This window comes from Mauremys mutica, chromosome 1 (genome assembly GCF_020497125.1).
Source record: "Mauremys mutica isolate MM-2020 ecotype Southern chromosome 1, ASM2049712v1, whole genome shotgun sequence".
Classification (NCBI taxonomy): domain Eukaryota; kingdom Metazoa; phylum Chordata; order Testudines; family Geoemydidae; genus Mauremys; species Mauremys mutica.
This window is the reverse complement of record NC_059072.1, coordinates 89,131,465-89,154,706: the sequence shown is the minus strand read 5'-3', so window position 1 is coordinate 89,154,706 and position 23,242 is coordinate 89,131,465. Positions and strand designations below refer to the sequence as shown.

Below are 23,242 nucleotides of genomic sequence, written 5' to 3'. Positions count from 1 at the left end.
GGCTCTTTGGCAATGTACATTGGTAAATTCTGGCTCCTTCTCAGGCTCAGCTTGACCACCCCTGCACTATGGGCTCCTGCCTTGGGCCTGAGCTTCTGGAGTCATGGGACTGAACCAGAATCTGAGGCTTTGGCTACACTTACACTTCAAAGCGCTGCCGCGGCAGCACTGCCGTGGCAGCGCTTTGAAGCGCTAAGTGTAGTCAAAGCGCCAGCGCTGGGAGAGAGCTCTCCCAGCGCTGTCCGTACTCCACCTCCCTGTGGGGAATAACGGACAGCGCTGGGAGCGCGGCTCCCAGCGCTGGGGCTTTGACTACACTGGCGCTTTGTAGCGCCGCAATTTGCAGCGCTGCAGAGGGTGTGTTTTCACACCCTGCTGCAGCGCTGCAAATTTGTAAGTGTAGCCAAGCCCTCAGCTTTGGTACAACCAAGTTTCTAGTTCTCATGGTTGTAAAGAAAGCTTGAAAATGGGAACCAAGCATAGCCAAGCGCAACAGCATTTGCCTGAGTTGCAGAGAACCTGAAACAATAGCCTGGCTCATACCCAAAGGGAAATCCTATCATCTGCACCAGCAGCCATGTGGTAGTACTGCAGCATCATAGCAGAGTGAGCTTTGGTTTGGCAGGAAGAGCAAGACCTTCAATCACAATTTCAAATACTTTTTTTTTTAAAGGCAAAAATGTGCAAAATAAATGGAATTAAATTGTATTTTATATCCCTAAATCTAGAAACATTTGTATCAAAATATTTACAATGACTGTATAGAAATAAACACTCTGTCAAAGAAACAGCAAAGTACAGTACTAGAATATGTCCACCGAATTAACAAAGTCTATATGGAAAGAGAATGTAACAGAGAAAGTGTGAGAGAAAATACTGTTCATGCTACCCCTGCACCCATGAATTTTTTGTTGCCACCTAACTTTAGTTTGTGGGCATAACCACAGTGAGTCCTGACCTCTTGCCACTAACAATCTCCACTTACTATTTAAGCTTTTCAAAGGGACAGAAATGTTTGGATTGGATACCCTGATGCAGACAGTAACTCTATTCCTGCAGTTATGACACAACAATGCTATTTTTTTCCATACAGCCTTTCGTGTGGGATTTTCCTTGTATAGGCATTAATTAACAAAGCCTCTCTGCACCCCTGGGAGGTAAGTATAATGAACATCATTTTACAAATGGAAGAACATAGGCACAAATAGGTTAAGTAACAGAGTTGGGAACAGAATGCTGGATTCCTAACTCTCAGATTTTTCCACTTTAACTACTAGGCCTTATTTCTTCTGCCATCAAATGTCGTTTTAGTTTGAGGTGACTGACAATGTCACTGCGGGGTCGGTGATTAATGCCCCATCCTGTGCTACAATGAGCGGAAAAAAATCTATTACCTACAGGTAGTTATAAAAACCTAATTCAGTGTTTCAACAGTGAGCTCCCACGAGCCTAAGCAGGCTGCCTCAGCGATCCGATTGGAAAGTCCCTTCAGTCCCATGGCTTATAGAGCACATGCATCACAAATCTGCCTGTTTATGGCTTCATAGGGACTTCCTGAGATCTTCATTGTGCGGCTGTGTTAGAGAGATACACAGCCAACTATAGTGGAGAAACACCCCCAGGTGACTTTCTGGGGTGTGTACCACTGAGTTATAACTGCATCCTCCGTTACTAGGATCATTGCCTGCCTCCTTCCTTCCCTGGCTCCTCCCCTCCATTCTTATATGCTTCCCTCTCTCCCTCCACCTCTTTCCCTGATTTATTCATGGGAATTAGTCTCTTTCTTACATAGGAAACAGGATGGCAATGAATTTGCAGTTATGATATTTTTAAAAACTTGAATTTAATTGAGTTGGGCTGTTCCCAGATATGTCTTTAACCCTTCTAAAAATGTAACAAAAGGCCTGTCCCATTGTTCTTCAGGGCAAAAAGCCTTATCCCTCACTCCCGCACCCACAACGCAGGCTAAGGAGAAATGGGAGGGGGGAGTAAGATGCAGCGCTCATTTCCTTGAGGTGCCGCCAAGTCGGTGATGTGGAGTCTGGTGGTTCCTTAAGGCACAGCCTGACTTTGCGAGGAAGGAGAGCAGAGCCAGAGGACAAGGCAGTTCATTTGTAACTTCAGGGCCCAGGGATCAAGGAAGCGCTGGCTGGACTGGAGGAGCTGTTTCTCTCTCTTTGGTGAATTCATTTGTGGTGGGTGTTTTTTGGTGTTATTGGCCAAACAGTTCTTCCAGCTGAATGATTCCTCGTCCTCCCCATCCCCAATTTCTAACCCCCACTCCCCACCCCTTTTACTCCTGCCAGCCTTTATTTCTTTCTAAGGACAAGGTAGAGGATGCCAATGATGAAGCTGAAGCAAAAGCAGATCCAGGCCAATATGAAGGAGTAGCCATGATGGTCCCGAGGCGCTGTGAAGTAGTGTGGGAATCGGGCTGTGTAGATGGAGACTGCAATCAAAATGAACAGCCCTGTAGGGGGAGGGGAGGGAAGAAAGAATTGGAAGATATTTGAAAACCTGAATCTTTGCAGGACATCTCAGGTACTGCAGCGATATTGTGGCGTGTGCCCTGTGAAGCTGATGGCCCATTTACTGTTGTAGGGCTGCTCATGAGCACTGTATGCTAATTTTTTATCCTAGGGTTTCTTGTGAGCACCAGGTCAGTACATCCTGGTGTGTTACTGGAAGGAGATAGGCCACAGTTGCATACCGGAGCTACTCAGATTCCAGAGTTGTCGGGAATGGTGCACAAATTTAGATTCTGGGGTGTTAGTGTCGTCTTTCTTACGAGTGCTGAAGCTGAACACTCTAGTGTGCATTTGGGCAGATCACTCGCAGGTGGGGCTGTGCACACTTGTTTGTTGTGTGCTCTTACGTTAACACTGGGGTTTGCTGTTGTAGGGTTTTTCATGAGCACGGGGGCTACTGGCACAGGCTTTTCATGTTTTGTTTTAATTACAAAACCACATGAACATAATGCACACACTGAAAACAGCTCGAGGGGGGGGAAGTGGATGACATTTTCGGGCTTGCCAACCTTGACAGTGATCCTTTATCTACTGGCTGTTCTAGTCACTCTCAGGTGTAAAACTAATAAGTCAAACAACCTGCTTCCTCCAAACACATTTCTTTTCCCCATTCCTCCCTCCAATAAGGACGTCCAGTTGAAGGCTGTGATCTGTATCGACCCTTGGACCCAGGGGCGGCTCTAGGCATTTTGCCGCCCCAAGCACGGCAGGCAGGCTGGCTGCTGCCCTCGCGGCAACCAGCAGAGCGCCCCCAGTGGCTTGCCACCCCAAGCACGCGCTTGGCGTGCTAGTGCCTGGAGCCGCCCCTGCTTGGACCCCAAGAGCAGCACTTATATTGGGAATCTATTCATAACCAGTGGGAGCTCGGGAGGATTAAAAGCTATTATATTGGACTTGTACTCTCCCTCTTTCATCTAGTCAGAGTCTGATCCAAAGCCGACGAAGTCTATGAAGAATAGGGTGACCAGACAGCAAGTGTAAAAAATCGGGACGGGGGCGTGGGGGGGTAATAGGAGCCTATATAAGAAAAAGCCCCCAAAATCAGGACTGTCCCAATAAAATCGGAACATCTGGTCACCCTGATAAAGAATCTCCCATTACTTTAACAGAGATCACCTTCTGTTTATGATTCATACACAGTAGGTGGGGGCTGGTATGGATAACTGCCTGGAGCAATAAACCAAACTGTAATCTGAAATGGAGAATTAAATTGCCTCTGGATACATCTAAGCTTTAGGTAAACGCCTGATGCCCTCCTTCTCAAAAAGGCAATAGCAATTAGGGATGGGTGGAGCAGGACAAGAGGATTTCCTCCTCTCACTGCCTGATAGTGTTGACAGTTTGAACACATTATTGGCGATCCCTGTTCTTTCTTGGAAAGACTCTGCTGTGTTCCAGACCATCCGTTGTGAATAACCAAAGCAGTGACTGCTTTCCTGAAACAGCCATTTTGAATTTTACATCAGAGCCACTGTGTGGTGGAGCAAGACGCTCTGGGATTGTTTGGTTTATGCTGTGGAGAACAACCCGTCCCATGGTGGAATCAATGATAAAACCTTCAGACATTTTGATAGGGCCCAATGAATCCAGAGGGAGGGATACCAAAGCAGTTTACAGACAATGGACAAAACCATTCCAGCAGGTATACACTTGCGTCTTCCATTCATTCCAATGGAATTCCACTGGTGCAGCAGTGGGGATGGTTGCACTAATAATATATGTGTGTGTGTGTGTGTGTGTAAGAGCTAGTTTGAAAATAAGTCTTTCCAAAAGAAAGTTAATCATTTTGATGGTTTTTTTTTCAAAAATATTAATGGAAATTTTCTTTTCTTTTTTTTAATGAAAAACAAAAAAAAATGTTTTGCTTCCTTCCTTCATCCCTTACCCACCAAAATCAGTTTTTTGAAAACTGAATTGTTTTTTTATTTTTTTTTACTAAAAACATTTTGATTTTCAGTTTTTCAGCTGGAAAACTTCAAATGAAAATATTCAGCAAAAAATTCCTTATAGGAAATGGCCATTTTTTGTTGAAAAAGTTTTGATGGACACTTTTCAACCAGCTCTGTAAGTATGGGCCAACTTTGGGGAAGGTGTGTGTGTGGGGGGGGGTCATCCCCCCCAAAACTGTATACGTTGATAGTAGGGAGGAGAAATTTAAAGGTTCGGATGACCTCAAACAGCTTGAGTCATGGCCAACCCCAGGCAGGCCTCCCCCTTACCCTCAGCCTCCCCTTCTGGAAAGCAGCGCCTTCTCCCTGCAGACCCCAGCTATTGCTCCTGCCTCTCCCCGCGGGCTGCAGCTCACAGCTCACCTGGCCTCCAAGGTTACTTGACTGGTGGCTCCGCCAGCTGCCGCGTAGGGGAGGGGGAGGGAAAGGGGTGTGTGTTACATGCACACACACACACACGCGCACATTTAATCCTTTTAGTAACCTGATGGAGAGACACTGGACTTACAGCAAATCAGCATGATGGCTCCAGTGATATAGAAGCGTTTCCCTTTCTCCATGGTGAAGAGCTGCACCACGAACATGACCAATGAGATGAAGGAGAAGATGATAGCCAGGATCATGAAGGCTTGCACTGCCTTGAGGGAAGCTGGCAATACAGAGGCAGGAGGGGAGAGAGAGAGTGTATGTTAAGATACTATCAGTATCACAATGTACTGTAGGCCTTCAGACTATACAGGTCGTATCAAGACCTAAAGAAAATGTCTCTTACCCATATCCTCTTCAGCAAATGTGGTCTGATGGCATTTCCCAGCATCGCAGTTTAGCCAGAGTCCTGTTGTGTTTGTTCCCGTGGCAGAGGTACCTGCCATCCAGACCTGAAATGGAACAAAACAGTCGTGTCAATGTTGTTGCTCTTGACCATTCTGACAATGGTTGCTCCAGCCTATCACCTGATCTGGGCCTACGAGGGACAATGACCGCTGGAAGCTTGTGTAGCGATAAAACCTTCCCCCTGTGCATGGAACTCATGAAGATCTAAAGTTGTCTGGGATAAGAGACTTGAAAGATTTGAGATATTTAGTCTAGATAAAAGAAGAGTCAGTGTGTGTGTGTGTGGGGAGGGACTCAATTACAAAAATATAGTGAAAATTGCTCTTAGGTTCCTTTTTGTCCTGCCATGTAATGTGACAATAAGGGCCCACTCAATTACATTAAAGGGCAGTACACTTACAGCAGATAGAAAATTGAAATACTTAACTCACTGTCACACGAGGTCACTGCATGAATATTGGGTGAATTTTGAAAAGGACTGGATAATTGCATAGAGACTGGTCAGTATTTTTAGCTAAGGCATCTAAGATAATAAGAGTAAAACACATATGCTTTGGGGGTATAAAAAAGATTGTTGGCAGAGGACAAAGAAGGACTCTTTTTACCCCTTTTATGCACAGCCTTTTCTAGTTGGTCATCTGCACTGTGGGTGCTTAGACACACTGCTGCTGTGTTGGCTTTGACAGCATTTGGGAGCAGTTTCAATGTCCTGCAAATGGGGCATGCGGAACACCTTAATCACAAATGGAGGTGTCCTATGTGAATCAGAATGGGTGGACACTCCTCGACGGAAGGTGGCCATTGGCTGGAAGCCGTGATGTGGCAGGAGTGTCACGGTAAAGCTAAAGCTTTGAGTTTGTCATTGTTATGGTGACCTCCTTTGGGGGGGCTCTAGACTCTGAATACATGTTTGCACACGTTTTAAAATGTGTGCAATATCCTCTCATTAGAGATCCTAGTCCCTCTTTTGGCTGTAGTTTTTTGTGTCGAAAATCTAGTAGGCAGGGCAGTCTATTCCCATCTAGGGCTGCTGTGCCAGACTTCTCTAGACCACCGGTGTGCAGGATAAACTGAGAATTCACTGGGGTTTCTTGAGCATTTTAGCTCTGGGTCTTCCCTCTTGTTGTCGGGTTTCAAGGCAGCCGCTTAAATATGATTTGGAGGCTGTTGAATAATTTTCAGTCAGAGGCTGCCACGAGGGGGCAGCATAAACTAAGGCACAGGAATAGCTCTGTGTTACACATAAATGATTGCGTTGCTGCCTGTGCAGGTGAAGTCTCTGAAAGACAGGAGAGTTCTTCATGTGTATTTGGCTATGAAGTTTAAAATGGAGCTGGGCTGGTCACTATAAAAATGGTGGCCTGCCCCTTTGCCTCCCTTCTGCTGCAAAGAGGACTGGGGAGGAAGGAGTCATTCTGTAGTGTAATATACAAGCAAGACCATTTGTCTAACTAAAAATAGCATCCGTCTTTATAAGCGCTTTGAGGCAGGGATTGTCATTTTACTATATGTCTGTACAGTGCCTAGCGCAGCAAGACCCCAACCTAGCTGAGGCCTCTAGGTGCTAACGCTAAATAAAAGCAGCAAAGAGTCCTGTGGCACCTTATAGACTAACAGACTCTTTGCTGCTTTTACAGATCCAGACTAACACGGCTACCCCTCTGATGCTATATAAATAACAATCTGCAGTGGCTCTGGATAGGATACAATTCCTAAGAGAGAGGGGCATACGCTTCCTTCAGGGTCTAAGCTCTTTAGCTGGCGGGATCAGGAAGAAATTTCCACATGTGGCACAAGTTTGTGCACTTGTGTTCCAATATGGAGTTTGTGCTTTCCTTTGAACAATGACGGAACAATTATTGGAGACAGTATATCCGACAAGATGGAGCACTAGGCTTTCCCAGTAGGTTGCTTGACTAGATGAAGATTTGGTTTCCGCTGGTATGGCAGGATACAGGACATAATGCACAACTGGTCTACACTGATGTGACAGCATTTGTCCTTTAACAAGCCTTTTATCTTCACTCTGATAAGAATTGTTGGTTTTCCTTTTTGACTTGGTGAGCAAGAGCATGTTGTTGGGAATAAATACTTAAAACAGCAGCATCTTGACACCAAGTGGGATTTTTAGCAGCTCTTTCCAGCTCAAGAAACTCTCCCCTGCAAATCTTTTGGTATTCACACTGCTGTGAGTTACTTGGCCATTGGCCCAACAATTTACAGTCATGAGTCCCCAGCAACACTTGGCCTTTTTGTGTTGTATGTATGTGCTCTTGGATCACATGCTCTGTGGAATCTGGGGAATTTTCAGTGTATGAACCTTCCGCAGCCAACTCCTCCTAGCCTGGTAGAAGATGAATTGCATATGTTATATAACGAATCTTTTCTCCTAGGTTTGCAATAATCTCTTAATTTTGACCTATGATTTTAATGTCACAAGAGATCTATGATCTGTGTGCATGTGAGAAAACATGCCCTCTGTGATATTCACACAGCCCCGCTGACTTCAGTGACATTGCATGAAGGTATCTGAGGGCAGAATTTGACCAATTTACTATATCTATTCCTTGAACGTGGGTGGCACTAAGGAGTCTGGAAGAATCTAAAGCTGGTTCAGCCAATCAGATAACATATTATCCAAACGCTCTTTGTTTTTTCTTTTAAATGAGATGCCATCTTGTGTCATGGAATGCACAATGAACTGGACTAGTCCATTTTCACCATTTGGGGTGGGAGCTTATCGGGTGTTGCAATTTTGTAGTATGTTGATAGATCTGCTGCATATTTCAGCTACTACAAAGTGCTTTTGGTTTGGACAGGGACCAGTCCTTATATGTGTAGTGTTTTATCATATAGATGATAATGAACGCTACCAATAACTGTTAGTTTTGCCCAAACAGCTCATGAAACACTTTTTAGTTCCAGAAACAGACAAGCATCCACCGTATAATTATACAAGAGACTGTCTGGCAGATGGGCTGATAAATTTCAGCTTAAAACTATCCTCCATTAATCTCACTTGCTCAACTAGTTTTTGAATGGGGTGTGTACAGTTGGTTCCTACTATAAAGTTATGGGAGTGGAAACATCACCTTGAGGCTGCCTCTGTTTGTTTTAGTTCAGGACTAGGAACTTTTCTGTTCTCAGGGTGGCATTTAAATTAAAGTGGCTTGATTTTTTTCAGAGATCCATTTATTTCAAGGGAGTTACCCCAGCATGAAATTGGAGTAACAGAGCAGTGAATCAGGCTCCTTATGTTTTCTGAACAGCTCCTTTGCACTTTATTATTTACTGAAAGAGGGTGCCCTACTCCCTAACTCTATAGCCTGGCAACCCTACAGCAGAACCTTTCAATGGTGTGTGGGGTTATAACCATGGAAGGGTTGAGCGTTCAACGTCTGCTGCCTGTCTCGTTCAGAGAGACAAAGTGGGTGAGGTAATATCTTCAGCTTCTGTCAGTGAGAGAGACAAGCTTTCGAGATTACACAGAGACCAACATGGCTACAACACCACCCTCTTGTTTAGAAGCAGAATGACTTACGTTGGCAATGGTGGATACAAACAGCATGACCACGGTGGCAATGTGGACCACAAAAATACCAGCCAATAGCACCAACATCTTGGCTTCTTAGTCTGTGTGTGTGGTGGGGGGGAAGGTCTCAAATGCAGATGATTCTGAAGGAAAAAAAAGTATTGGAGAAGAAAATAAAGGTGGGTGCTGGAATCAAGAACTTTGTTACAATAAACCTGTATTTACATGCAAGAAAGTAACCGGGTTTGTTCTAAACCCACCCCAGAAATATTGGCAGAGCGCTGAAAAAATATCTAAAAATACTAGTAACACCCCCCCCCAGTCCCCAGCAAATCACTCAGAGTACTTAGAGAGAAGCTGTAGCCACTGTAGCCAGTCTTCCGGGAAATGCACAGCAGGGTTTTGAAGATACTGTGGGTAGTTTTTAAAAATAGGCTGACTTTATGTCTGACCATTAATAAGGTTAAGTGCTGTGCAGGGTAAAGTGATATACTCGAGTCCCACATGGCAGGAAATTGAGCTATTTGCCCACTGGGGCCATGGACGTCAGGAAGGATTTCCTTTTCCTCATCCCCCCACCCGACAATACAGTGTTATCCAGTTGGTCTGGTGTATCATGAGTCAGTTGAGGTGGAGATTTGTCTTCCTCTGACACATGAGGTACTGGGCACTGTTAGAGTGGACTACAGGACTACGCAGGCTGGTGGTCTGATGCGTTTTGTTAAGAGAGAATACCAGCATAGATGAACCACTGGGCTGTTCGGGGGATTGTGGGGGGAGTAGACTACTGTACTTAGTGGCTCCATGGTCGGATCTGGTGTGGTGGAAGATGGGATAACTGGAGTCATTGTCCGGTGTGGATCATTCCCTGTGAGTACCCGGCCCAAGCCGGGGAAGCTAATAATCCAACCAGCAGACCAAATTCAATGATGAATCCTGGTCACGTGCCACCTGAGGCACGTTGCATATACACTAAGAAGAAGAACTGGAGTCAATGTTTTGCTCAGATCCTTTATTCCTAAAATGGAAATTGTTGCAGTTTCCATAAAAAAATCCCAAGCATTGGTCTGTAGTGAGGGCTACTCTTGATTTCCTTTTAAATTCAAGGAAATCTGCTCAATATATTACTGCATTAAGACACCTTACACATGTAATGTATCTGATTCCTTTGCATTATTCCCCTACGTGCAGCAGGACTTGACTTCTTGTGTTTCTTGTCACTTATGAATATTTGATTTAAAAAGAAGCAAGATTTTAGGGACTAGCATTGGCGAGGTCTGATAGTGTCATTTAACCAAAGCTACTGTTCTATTTTCTGAAATGATGAAATCTAAGGAGCAGAGGCCTGATATTGAGAACAGATTCACTCCCCCTGCACAAAAGTGGCAAGTGGAAAGCATTAGGGTTTCAAATCTCACCTACTGACAGGACTCTTATCAGTATTTTGTACTTAGAGTCACAGAAATTAGAGACAGCAAAGACTTGTTGGGTCCTTTAGTCTTATCTTCTCTGCCCAAGAGAAGACTGCTCCTGAAAATGTGTGGGGAGGTAAATAAAGGGGCGAAGTTAATTTCCTGCCCTCCCTCTCGTTGCTAGGTGAGAGCAGTGTCAAACACCTGCTTTATATTTGCAGTTATTCTGGGCCAGATGAGTCAGGCAAGGAATCCAGCTGTAGCTTTCTGGATGAGGAGCAGTGACAATGCAATATAATACTACAGTTACCATTTGTAATAACGTCTGTCATACAGAAAGGCTTTGTAGAGTCACCCAAATGGCATATGTTACTCATTTACTCCACCTTCCCCATTCCTTCCCTTTTGCCTAATTGAAGCCTTGTGTGTGTCAGAGCTGCTTTTAAAGATTACTAGGTTGTATCATCACAGTCCAAATACTATTTTCCCACACCTCATGGGACTGCCAAGCTTTCCCACTTGCTTACCGTTTGTCCAAAACCGGCATTAGCTAATAACCAACAGGAATTCCCAGGATTACAGAAATTGGAGAAAGAAGTGACCTCTGTGCCATGCAGGATTGTTCTTCACTGTAAATATCTGTGCATTGTCCTGTCCAGTTTGCAAGGTCTCAACCAATGGGGCTTCCTAGATCTGACTAGTAGAAAATTGGTCCTGATGTTCTGTTTCTCTTTGTCATGGCTTGCTTTTAACCCTTGGATTACCCCAGAAAACTCCTTCTACTTCAGGATTTTCAGAGGTGGAGAGCACTCACACCTCTCACTGGCTGCTGTGGCTGCTGTTGGGTGTTCAGCAGTTCTGTAAACCAGGCTCTAAGTGGATCCCTCCAGCACCTTTAATAATCTGTCATATGAATGCCCTGTGCTTTGGTTCTGAAACTGAATTGATGAAAGAGAACATGGACTCAACAGTGCGTATAGGCTGTGAGAAATCATAGCTTCCCTGCTCCCTGAGGTGAGGTCTCTGTGTACAGTCACCCAAACCACATTGGCTTTCTTTACCACCATATCACATAGGAAGCTCATAACTAGAGGTACTCACATTTTTTTTCAAACAGAAAATATTTTGCATTGGAAAATGACATTTTAAAAAATTTAAATATTTCGGGGGAGGGGGAAATGTTTTTTAAATGGATCACTGTTAAAGGACATTTTTAAAAAATAGGAACGATTTTTAAAAATCCTCACCTGACCAAGCTGACCAGAACATTCATTTTTAAACATTTCTTTATTTACAAAAACAGAAAATAACTGAAATGTACCTTTCTGTTATAAAAATGTTCCACTCAAAAATTTAAAACAAAAACAAAAAAAACCAACTAACTAAACCAAACCAACCCCCCAAAAACCCACCACTAATAAAAAATACATTGATTTTGGAATTTTTGTTTTTTGTTTGCTGTGAATTTTCTTTTTCTGCTCTGTTCTACTCACATCTAGCTTGCTGCTCACGATCAGTCCAAGTTAGGTAACTTCTGGCATTACTAATTCCTGTGGCCACTCTCACTATACATGCTACCCAACGTGAGCTCCTCAAGGGGTGCTGATTCATAGCTTTGAGTCTTTCTGAGTAAAAGCATGACCATCCTCTCCATTCATTGTCCCTTTTGCCCATTGAATACACAGTAGCTAATAATCCCATGTATGCTCAGGGATAGAGGAGAGCAAGATAATAGGTCTTTTCCATTTCTGACTGGGCTGCATGTGCTTTTCTTCTCATTAAGACACAATAGAAAGTGCCTTGGTTGTTCTGCAGGAGTGAGGCCTGTGTTCTCATCAGCTGGGTGGGGTCACATCGCTAGAGCAGCAGCACATGCCGGGTGCATATCCTTTCTCCTCCTTCCCTCAATCTAGTTGCAGCTGGAATTGGAGTTTATCAGGCTTTTATTGGACTGTGATTCAGTCCCAACCATCCTGGAGTTGCCAGTTTTTCCATTGGCTCACCCCAAAGAATTCAAACCTGCAATTACTTAACCCTGCAATTGCTCGGTGTAGCCTGTCCTTTCCAGGGCTGCATCTCACAAGCCAGGGAGGTGTCGTGTCCGGGAACCAGGGCCTGTGGAATGCTCAGTAAGCCCTGCGGCAGCCCCCTGGGGACATTTATGATGGGAAATCAGTCCCTGGGCCAAGGTGAGTGGGAAGAACAGTTACTGAAAGATGCCAGACTTGAGGGGAGGAGAGGACGTGAGCTCATATGCCTGGTATTCGCCTCAGATGGCTTGAGATGGAAGAGAGACTTAGTACTGGTGATGGTAGCTTGAGATTCTTCCCCCCTCTTCCCCCACTCCCCCTGAGATCATGGCTGGAGAGAATGCTCTCAATGCACAGGAGTGCTAATAATGAACAACAACAGCTTACATGCCTATAGCATTTGTCGTCATGAAGGATTCTAAATTGCTTTTACAAACACTGTCCATACAGGGAACCCGTCACCAACTGCTGCAATGCAGCTTCTTCTGGGGAGGACACAGTGGTTGGTTCATAGCACACAACACTTCTACACTACAGCTGATGGCAGGAAGACCACCATATCCGATTTTTTTTACCAAAAAAACCCAAAAAGTCATCTGCAGAGTGCATACACTTCTCAGGGAAAAAATAATTTAGTTCAAACCCAACTTTCTGGCAAAATAGTTTGGATGGAAAATTTTCAACCAGCACTAGTTGCCACCTTAGAATTAGTGCAGACCAGCAGGACAAATAATAGAGCCAATGGCCCTAATCAGGGCCAGGATCATTTGGTAATGAAGGCAAAGAGTACACAGCAGAAGAGAAAAATACTGGATGTGCCACCCTACAGCTGGTACAAATGTATAGCTCTGGCACCAGCAAATCACCAGGGCAATGCTACTTATGGTATCACCACGATCAGGTGGCTCAGGACAATGCGTCGCCTATCACAAATTCGTAGAACTGTCCCACGGGCTTGCCTTCGATAGATACAATAGCTGAGCACTCCAGGGCCATTGCAGTTTTGTCAGGCCCTGTGATGCGAGCCTGCTGTCTCTCAAAGGATGGACTCAATTGCCATGATACAAAGATGCAAAGATCATCCTGCCATTGTGACATTATTATTTTTCCCACAGAACCAATACCAGAGAGTTGGTGGCCCTACAGATTACAAAGGCGAAACATCATAAATGGTCCATGTTTCCCTATGGTCTGCTTCTTGTTTCAGACCCGAGTGAGGCCAGAGGCCCTGTTGACACAGAGTTTATGTGTCGTTATGTGCAGGTAGCATGGTACAAAGCCTTGAGAGTCTGCTCTTGATTCACCAGCCTGACTCAGTTTGCAACTCAGGTGCCGTTTATAAAGATGTGGGTGATTTGGCAGATCTCCCTGCGGAGAGATCTCTTGGGAGTTAGCAGGTAAATAGGCCCAATGGTCTGTGATGGGATGTTAGATGGGGTGGGATCTGAGTTACTACAGAGAATTCTTTCCTGGGTTTTGGCTGGTGAGTCTTGCCCACATGCTCAGGGTTTAACTGACTGCCATATTTGGGGTCGGGAAGGAATTTTCCTCCAGGGAAGATTGGCAGAGGCCCTGGAGGTTTTTCCCTTCCTCTGCAGCATGGGGCACGGGTCACTTGCTGGAGGATTCTCTGCACCTTGAGGTCTTTAAACCACGATTTGAGGACTTCAATAACTCAGACATAGGTTAGGGGTTTGTTCCAGGAGTGGGTGGGTGAGATTCTGTGGCCTGCGTTGTGCAGGAGGTCAGACTAGATGACCATAATGGTCCCTTCTGACCTTAAGTCTATGAATCTATGAGTCTGTGCGTGTGTACATGTGCTTTTGGCGTCTTTGGTTTAAGGGGTGTGATTAAAAGGCCTTACTAGGTGCACAGCTTGGCTTTACAACAACTAGCGGGGATATGCCAACCACCTCCAAGTATCTAATGGGTGTAAACATAAAGGAAAGAGAGGAATTGCACAGGGTGGCCCAAGGGGCTATAACTGAGAGTAATGGGCTGAAACTGAGCAAACAGAATGTTTTGGCTGGGGATCAGGAAACATTTTCTAGTAGTGAGTGAGGTCTGTTATGCTGTGGAGTAGTCTCACGAGGGAAGTGGTGGAAGACTCATCGCTTGAGTCACTTATAACTGGATTGGACAAAGCCCTGGAGAACGACTCTAGGGAACAGTCCTGCACTAGGAGGATGGGAAAAGATGATCTGACAGGGTTTTTCCTCTGTGATGTTTATGATTCATTTGAGAGTGGGTGAATCTCTCAGTACTGAAGGCAAACGCTGAGAAATTGGCATTTTCTCAGGAAGAAAAGCCCTGGAGCGCCAACGCATGTGACAACCTCAACAGAAACACCGAAGCTCTCTTGGGAGGAGGGAGGGGAAGAGAGAGCTGCCTGAGGTCTAACAAGCTGCCAACAGCCACCGCTGGAGGAAAATAGAGAGAAAGGGAGGGGTTGAGTGCCTAAAAAGGGAAGCAGAGTGACCAGGGAGGGGGTAAGGGGAAACTAGAGCTAATGGGAGACACAGAAATGTTTCAGTGGCTTAGTGATTAGTAATAAGACGACGCTCCATGCTGGTACTTTGGGGGAGCTCGGGAAGTGAGGGAGGGACCATACGCACCTTGCCACGTTAAGAGTCTCAGGATTTCTATTCCTAAAACTGGCTAATTAAATGTGTAAAATGTTTGGGAGGGCCTGGAACGCGCAGTGAAATAATGAAAAAGGAACCGGGAGAGAAAAGAGCATGCTTAGTCGTGTCTGGTCGATGGGCTGGAGGCTGTGGGGGTGCGTTGTGTGATTTGTGTGTGTGTGTGTGTGTGCATGTTTATTTCTATGCATATGTCTCTGTGAGTCTGCTTGTGTTTGTATGTGTGTGTATCTTCTCTGTGGGTATGTCTGTGAGCTTACCTGCACGCATTTGTGTTTGTTTTATTTTTGTGTGCACATATTGATCAGTTTGAGTGTATCTGAGTTTGGCTGCATGTGTGTGTGTGTGTGTGTGTGTGTGTGTGTGTGTGTGTTAGTGCATATATTGTAGGAAATGGTTTACGATCAATGGCCTGTGATGGGATGTTAGATGGGGTGGGATCTGAGTTACTACGGAGAATTCTTTCCTGGGTACTGGCTGGTGAGTCTTGCCCACATGCTCAGGGTTTATCTGATTGCCATATTTGGGGTCGAGAAGGAATTTTCCTCCAGGGAAGATTGGCAGAGGCCCTGGGGGGTTTTCGCCTTCCTCTGCAGCATGGGGCATGGGTCACTTGCTGGAGGATTCTCTGCACCTTGAAGTCTTTAAACCATGATTTGAGGACGTCAGTGGCTCAGACATAGGTTAGGGGTTTGTTGCAGGAGTAGATGGGTGAGATTCTGCAGGCTGCGTTGTGCAGGAGGTCAGACTAGATGATCATATTGGTCCCTTCTGACCTTAAAGTCTATGACTCTATGGCTCTATCATGATCCCAATAAACTGTCCTTTAAAGTTATAATACAGTGCACTGCTATCAAAAGCCTGAGCGTGAAATCTGCCTGAACACTATTCTGTCTCATGTAGCCTTTAACTGAAGGGGGATGGTTAGCTAGGCACCCTGCTGCTGTGCTTTTCCCTCCAGTTGTTGTTCCTAAAGAAAGAAAGAAAGAAAGAGAAAGAAAGAAAGAGCTGACATAGTAGGGAATATATTTGTGAATATATTCTTTAGCTCTCTTTTTTTTAATGTCATTCCATAATATGAGATTAAGGGAGACATGGTGAAATGAATGGCTATCTAGTTTAGAACAAATTAAAGCGCATTACTTCTTTATGCAGAGTGCACTTAGCCTGGGCTCTTCACTGCTGCAACATGTCATAAATCCTTTTTGACTGTAAGAGGGCTGGGAGTTACAAACAATAATGGCATGCACGTTATTTATCACAAGGGTAATTAGATCTCCTGTTACAGGGTGTAAACTGATTTCCACAAGGGTGAGGAAAGAATTCCTGACATCTGATGAGGTATGGCAAATGCTCTGCTCCTGGGTGTTTGGTGCAAAATCCTAGCAGTAAAATGGCTTACTTCAGCAATATGTGTGGGTTCCAAAGAGGACGGCCATACCTTAGTAAACCCTTGCTCTGCTTGCGTTTTTTTATCCCTCACCTGTGAGTGTTCTGCACTTCAGTCCCCTTGTCCTGATTGCTGGCTCGCCCTTCCACAAGGCGTAGTCTAGCCCTTAAGAGGGACACAGCTCAGACTTACTCAGCAATGACAAGTGCTTGGACTTTGGACTCCAAAGTTAATAATGGCCGAGCAGACTTTGGCCTGAGCAATCAATGTGGGGAAGGAAAGGCTCTTGCCTTGTGCACAGGGGCAGCTCTAAGAATTTGGCCGCCCCAAGCAGGGCGGCATGCCGCAGGGGGCGCGCTGCCGGGCGCCGGTCCCGCGGCTCCGGGGGACCTCCCGCAGGCATGACTGTGGAAGGTCCGCCGAAGCCACCTGCCGCCCTGCCGGGAAAATGCCGCCCCACGCGTGCGCTTGGCGCGCTGGGGTCTAGAGCCGGCCCTGCTTGTGCATCCTTTAAGGAGAAAATGTGTCCACACGGCACCAAAATAACCACCAGGATGGCCTCCCAGGAGCTATAACCGTGGCTTGAAAGGAAAACAAGGGTGGCCAGCTGGATGATGGAAACCTCCTGACTGATTTGGCGGCAAAATGAAGCAACGTGTTTCAGCAAGCATGGCCCATTGATATTTCATGTAGCCCAGGAATGTTATGGTTCACGCCCTTCGACTGAGTTATTAGACTCTCACTGTGGGACTCTTTCCTCCCCTGCTGCGGACACTGTGTTTCCTATTTGGTGGGTAAATCCTATATCCCAAATTTCAGCTTGACAAGCAGGATCTCTCTTTCAAGGGGGGATTGCGTTGGGGTGGGGTGGGTGGGAAGTGGCCTTAAGGCCTTCTCTACTATGACAATGAAACAAAAGAGAGCAGGCCACACTTAGCATTAGTGAAAAGCTGCTCCCAGAATGCCCTCTGCTCCACTGCGATGCTGCAATCTCTTCAAGAGGGGCAGATGGATGAGGCTGCAGCTTTGGGAAGGATTTTTCAAGTGCATCATGGAGGCTAGTGTTTTGCATGTTGGCTGCAATAGCAGCTGAGTTTATGTCTTATGTTTCTAAAGCTCATGCTCCAGGGTTTGAGCTGGTCTCCAGCAGTGGTCAGGAAGGGGTTTTCCTACCCCTCCCTCAATGTATTCTGGGAGGATTTTGGATTTGGGTTTTTGTTTTTTTGCCTCCTTCCTCTCAAGCATCAGGGATGGCCCAGGCTAGAGATGGGACACTGGGCAAGGTGGTCCAGGGCTCTGAGGTGGCACCAAGCATTCTCTCTCTCAGGCACTTGGTTGGTTGCTCATATGCTCAGGGTATAACTGATTGCCACATGTAGGGCTGGGGAGGGATTTTTCCCCAAGTCAGATTGACAGTGACCTGTGGCATTTTTCGCCTTCCTCTGCGGCATGTGGGTGTGGGTCACTTGCCAGGACTATCTGAGTAGATCTAACTTAATCATTTCAGGGGCCTTGGGGATTGATGCACCTGGGTCCCTCCTATTCCCTGCCTGTGGCACATAATAGTCTAGTCTCTTGTGGTCTAATTTTGTTTGTTAGGTTTAGTGAGCAGGTGATATACAGGGGCTCAGGCTAAATCCAGTGCTCCCTTCTGCCCTTAAACATCATGACTCTACGAGGCACTTTTCAAAAAACCCTCTAAGATTTATAGAAATCCTGCCAGTAACTGCAGTCCCATCCAGCTGCTGCTTCAGAGGCTAATCTCGGAGCAGCAAGCATTGTGAGAAAAGAGGTGTCCTGGAATGCTCTGTGGCCTGCAGGGAACTTCACGTGAGCAGGCAGTGTGGTGATATGTTGGAAGAAGAAGCCCCCAAATCCATTCAGCACCCTCTTGTTTGTCTCTGTGAGCACTTGGCTTGCAGGAAAGATCCTTGACAAATTAGGACTCCATCTTCAAATGTTGGGATGGGAAGTGAACCCCACACTTGGGCAGGAGAAGACAAAGTATCTCAGCTCATCATCTCTCCTGCTCTTAGGCTGCTGCTATGCTGGGAAAGTAGGAAGACTAGTTCCTGTGATCCTCCTTGCATTAATTAGCTGTTTTGCCAGAGAACAGAAGCAAGAGGGAAAGTAGGAGTGAAATTCTCTGAGCACTGACCTGTCCTTTGTCTGCTACTGTTCAGATGGAAGGTGACACTAACATAAAAGCGAATGTGTCTACTATTGAGACAGTGTTAATGCTGCCCAATCTTATGGGAGGAGGTCCACCCTGGCTATTTTAGTGTAAACTCCCACTTGGATGCCCATTCTGGTTCCTCAGTGCATTGCACACCAGGTACAGTGCTCGGTGTGATGACAGCTTCTGCCCAACAGGCAGAGGGAATTTAGGGCAGGACTGGAAATCTGCGATTGTACAAGGTACATCTGACACATGGCCTCAAGCTGACATGCACCATGAAATCCTCAGGCAGAGGGAGGGGAGGCAGTGTTAGTGCAAAGATCACCCGTCTTCAGTATGGGGAAATTCAGGCACACATATTGAGGAAGGTTCTGGCTGTCTGCCATGCCGTGCTGCCTGGGAGTCATGCAGCAGGCTTATGGACAAAGTTAAGGACACTTTTAGGTCTGAATTCCCCTATAGTGGGTCAGTTTAGCCAAGTGTATGTCTGCACAGCAGCTGGAGGCGGCTTCCCAGCATGCGTAGGCAGACACGCACTAGCTGTGCTCGAGCCAGCACGCTAAAAATAACCACATTGCCATAGCGGCACACGTGGCAGCTCGAGTTAGCCCCCTGAGTACACTCCTGCCGGATCCCCGCCTGGCTAGCCCAAGCTACCGCTGCAGCCACACTGCTATTTTTACCATGCTAGCTTGAGCAGAGCTCATCCGTCTACCTGTGCTGGGAAGCATCCTCCCAGTTGCTGGTATCAGGAATAACCCCAAGAGCCCTGTCTTGGGGCCTCTCTCGAAATACCAAAGCAGCCAATCTGCTACATTTCACCTCCTGGAATTGCAGCAAAGAATCCTGTGGCACCTTATAGACTAACAGACGTTTTGCAGCATGAGTTTTTGTGGGTGAATACCCACTTCTTCGGATGCAAGCATCCGAATTGGGTCTGTTTGCAAGCTTTCTAGACAGAGCCCATACTCCATTGCAAGCCATGAGAGGGCTACAGTACTTTATTGTCATGTACTTGTATCGCTTAAGAATGGAACAAGTTGAAGGCCCTGAAGATGCACCCTGTGGGCACTACACAAGCAGAGAGGGCCTTGCATGCACAGCTCTCTCTGCCCAAAGAGGGAGCGAGGCGGTGTCCGCCACCCCTGTGGCACTGTGCCCCACTCCTCCAGAATCAGAGGATTCTCTGTGGGGTCCACAATCCGTGGCCCATTTCCCTCAGGTTTTTCCATGGGAGGGGCTCAATCGCCCTCCTTAGGAGTTTTGAAATTGGATGAACAAAAGGTACAGACTGTTCCCCAGTCAGACACACCTGATGTGCCGCTGTTGTATAGAAACTGCACAAAATGCCTGCAGGACAATCTAGGCCGAGGTGACTCCAACAGGATCGCCTGCATGAGTAGAACAAGCAGGAGTCATTCCTCCCTTACTTTAAATGGTCTCCTAGAAGAAGTGCTGTTGTTCAAAGGGTGCCCAGCCAGGCTGGCACTTAGGCGACCTGGGTTCTAAGCCTAGCTCTGCCTGTGGCCATGGGCAAGTAATAGCCCTTAGTTTTCCTGCCTCCCTTGGTATGTTTAGACTGCAAGCTCTTTGGGGCAGTCTGGTACCTAGCACACAGGGACCCCAACGCTGGTTAAGGTTTCTAGGCATTACAGTAGTAGAAGTAATAATAATAATGACCCCAAGACATTACAGCATGCAGTGGCATTACTACACTATTTTGGGGCCATCACTCCAGCAGCATGTAATTGTGTGTCTTTGAGTGGGGCTGCTCTGCATTGTCATGTTATAGGGAAATAATCTGTGTTTAAGCACAGGAAAAGACTTCTTTGCAGTCTCAGTGCTTACCCGCCCCACCTCCCAGGCATTTGTGCAAAGAGTTTGGGTGGAAGGAGGAGGGTAGGTCTGGCAGATTTGAAACCCTTTTTGGCATCTCCGACTGCTGTGGGGGACGCCTAGTGGGCCAGTGGAGCTATCCCAGGGATGAACTTGGCCCCATCTCCTCAGGCACATCACGTCCCGTGCCTTTCGCTGTGTGTATTCAGAAAAAGAAACTCTCTCCTCATTACAGAGATGTTGAAATAGGGCACGCCTGAACAAAGCCAGTCTCACCAGTGCCTTCCAGCAAAAGGCCACTCAGCCACTGTTTCCTTCCCCCAGACCTCCTCAAATGTATGGTTAGTATTAACAACCCCAAATAACTGCTTTCACTACCAAAAGTGCCTCTCACCCAGAAGGATCTGTAAGAGCTCTATGGCCTCTCTCTGTCTTGGTCACTTCACCCACCACTGATTTGCAGCTGCCTCTTGGGTGGAAGGCAACAGCTGCAAATGTGCACAGCAACAGGCTAAACTCTGACTATCTGCAGACAGACTGAGAATTAAATGGGAGCAGTGCTGATCTGAAATATATTTAGGGGAAATGAGAGAATTGCTGGGGAAAGGCGTTTAGTGTGGGAGTGAGAAATTTGCCAATTTCTGCAATGCTCTACTTCCCACCAATAGGCTCCCACCACTCCACTCATTTATCCCCTCCACTTTTTCCATGCAGCTCTCCTATTGCTTTCAACACTTCTCTAGTCTGCCTTACTTTTATTCTCATCGCTCCCAACCCCAGGGATTTGGCTACTAAGAAGGCGTAACATGCAATCACATTGTTCATATGTCTTTGGTTAGAACTTCTGGTCTGCTTCAGTCTGACTAGCTAGGATTCTGAGAAGGACCCTCCCAGCTCTGACTTGAGTTGTGCCACCAAAGACTTAAGTTTTAATTATTTTGTTAAACCGGTGACTTGCAAACCACTAATAAAATGGGAGAGCTTTGACACACACACAAAAGCATGAGGGACATCTGAAAAAAACAAAGGCCAGATTCTGATCTGAGTTGAGCTGGTGTAAATCTGAATGAGCAAGATTGATTTCAAAGAGACCTGCGCCGAACTCCGAAGCTTGCAAATGTGTCATTGCAAAAAAAAATGTGTCAAGCATCTCCCTTACTCCACACTGCACAGACAGTTCCGCTGTGTCTCTCTCACACCCTCAAGGCAAGAATAGAGTTACCTTAGCAAGCAGCGTGCAATTGCAGTCAGACCCTGTAGTGCCTTCTATCAGTGCCTCAGCCCAATGTGTGGCTGGATTTCAAAGCAAAGTATAAAGGCATAAGTATTTGCCATTAGTGAGTCACACTCGGAGATATAGAGAACCATGGAAATGAGGGAAAAGGGAAAGACAGCTATTAGATCAAAGGAATGGGAGATACTGAATGGAGAAAGCAGTTGCAGAGGATTTTGTGAAAAGGTCTTACCCTGTAGTGGGGCTGGTTCTGGCACCTTTAGAAGAAGGAGCTTGTTTTGCCTTAGTCCTGTCTTCTTGATGTACAGAGCTGCAGTGGAGGGAGTGCCCTGCCTGCCGGAGTTATAAGTTTCCTCCGCTGCTGTGTCAGGATGTGCGATGGGGTGGTGTCTTTTCCCTGCGTTTTAAAGGAGTTTCTATTAATCAGTCTAGCTTTAAAGAAAAAAAAATTAAGAAGCTACGCCCTGCTTCCTTGGCAGCAAGTCAAGAGTCACTGGGAGGAAACCAGCAACTCAAAGAAATCTCTTGTGGAGTTCTGTCTGACTCAGAGGACAGTACAGAGACCACAGCCTGGAAAAAGGAATGACACGAATCCAGATGAGTAATAGGAGGCACCCAAACAGCATCTGTTTACAAAAACGGACTTCTGGTTACCATTTTTTTTGTAAATCTATAGTTACGAATGTGGTCAAAGATACAATGCACTCAAACAAACAAATTAATGTCCCTGCATAGGGCGTGGTGATGTCTGAGTGAGTCACTGAGCACCACACCTCTCTACCACCTTCAGGAAAGGGGGACTTTCTGAAGGGAGCAGGGAAAGGGGATATTGATCATTCCTGCAGAATGGAACTGGGTGATCCGTTTGGAAATACGCTATGAAGCCGAGATCCCCAAACGGCAGTCCCTGAAGCAGTGGAGCATATGTTCACCTGATGGGAATGGCTTGTGTCCAGGTGAGAGCAGGCTGGAAGGAGAGCTGAAATGAGGAGACAGTGTGAGGAACTGTTTTCAAAGGATAATACACTCATCACACTAGAGACATCCAAAAATACAGGAACGCTTTCCCATGGCTCTTTCCCTTTTCCTGTGCCTTGGGGCTGTTAGATAGTTGTGACTGGGAAGAAGAGGGGTCTGGGTGATGGTGAATGGCAAGGAGATGGCATCCATAACAAGCTCTCTCGTTAAAAATGTGGCCCCTCTAGGAAAGAGTTTGATATCCTCTGCTTTAGGGAATAAGCCTCCATTTGTAGAGTGGAGCCGTGACAGACAAGATAAGGCTTTTCCATCTCTAATGATGAGGACGCTGGAGTGTTCTCATAAAAAGGAAGCAGATGCTTTTTGAAGTCTGAGCTGGCGAAAAGAAATACTGGCTGTTTTTCACACTACTCTCTCTGTCTGGCACTGCTGCCTTTTCTGTGACCCGTCTAGTTTTAGCGCAAAGCACCCAGCTTAAACTGGGCTGTAGTTGGCAGGAGAGAGAACTGCTCACATGTGCTGAGTGCGGTCTCAGCTCCATTGAAGTCAATGGGAATTTTGCCATTGATTTCAGTGGAGTCAGGGCTTTGTCCCCCAGCTACAGCCTAAGGCTAAAAGGGCCCTAGCTCACCTGGTTGTTTTGGTGACATCCTCTAGAATAGTCAAGGAAAGCGGAGGTGAAAGGTACAACAGAGAGG

At 46.2% G+C, this 23,242-nt stretch overlaps 1 protein-coding gene across 1 annotated transcript; it reads right to left on the bottom strand.

Moving 5' to 3' along the window:
* Positions 1–719: 719 nt before the first annotated feature.
* EMP1 (epithelial membrane protein 1) lies at positions 720–21,989 on the bottom strand. The gene is made up of 5 exons (XM_045006772.1): positions 21,799–21,989; positions 8,853–8,986; positions 5,250–5,355; positions 4,986–5,126; positions 720–2,470 (listed from the first exon to the last, which is right to left on the bottom strand). The coding sequence occupies exons 2-5, from the start codon at positions 8,928–8,930 to the stop codon at positions 2,310–2,312; spliced, it is 486 nt and encodes a 161-aa protein (XP_044862707.1). The 5' UTR covers positions 8,931–8,986; positions 21,799–21,989; the 3' UTR covers positions 720–2,309.
* Positions 21,990–23,242: the final 1,253 nt, after the last annotated feature.

Excerpts from the sequence above, each read along its gene's own strand:
- EMP1 (XM_045006772.1), bottom strand. The coding sequence starts at position 8,930 with ATGTTGGTGCTATTGGCTGGTATTTTTGTGGTCCACATTGCCACCGTG. Across the intron at positions 5,356-8,852 it reads TTGTATCCACCATTGCCAAC|GTCTGGATGGCAGGTACCTC; the intron begins GTAAGTCATTCT and ends GTTCCATTTCAG. Across the intron at positions 5,127-5,249 it reads ATTTGCTGAAGAGGATATGG|CTTCCCTCAAGGCAGTGCAA; the intron begins GTAAGAGACATT and ends CTGTATTGCCAG.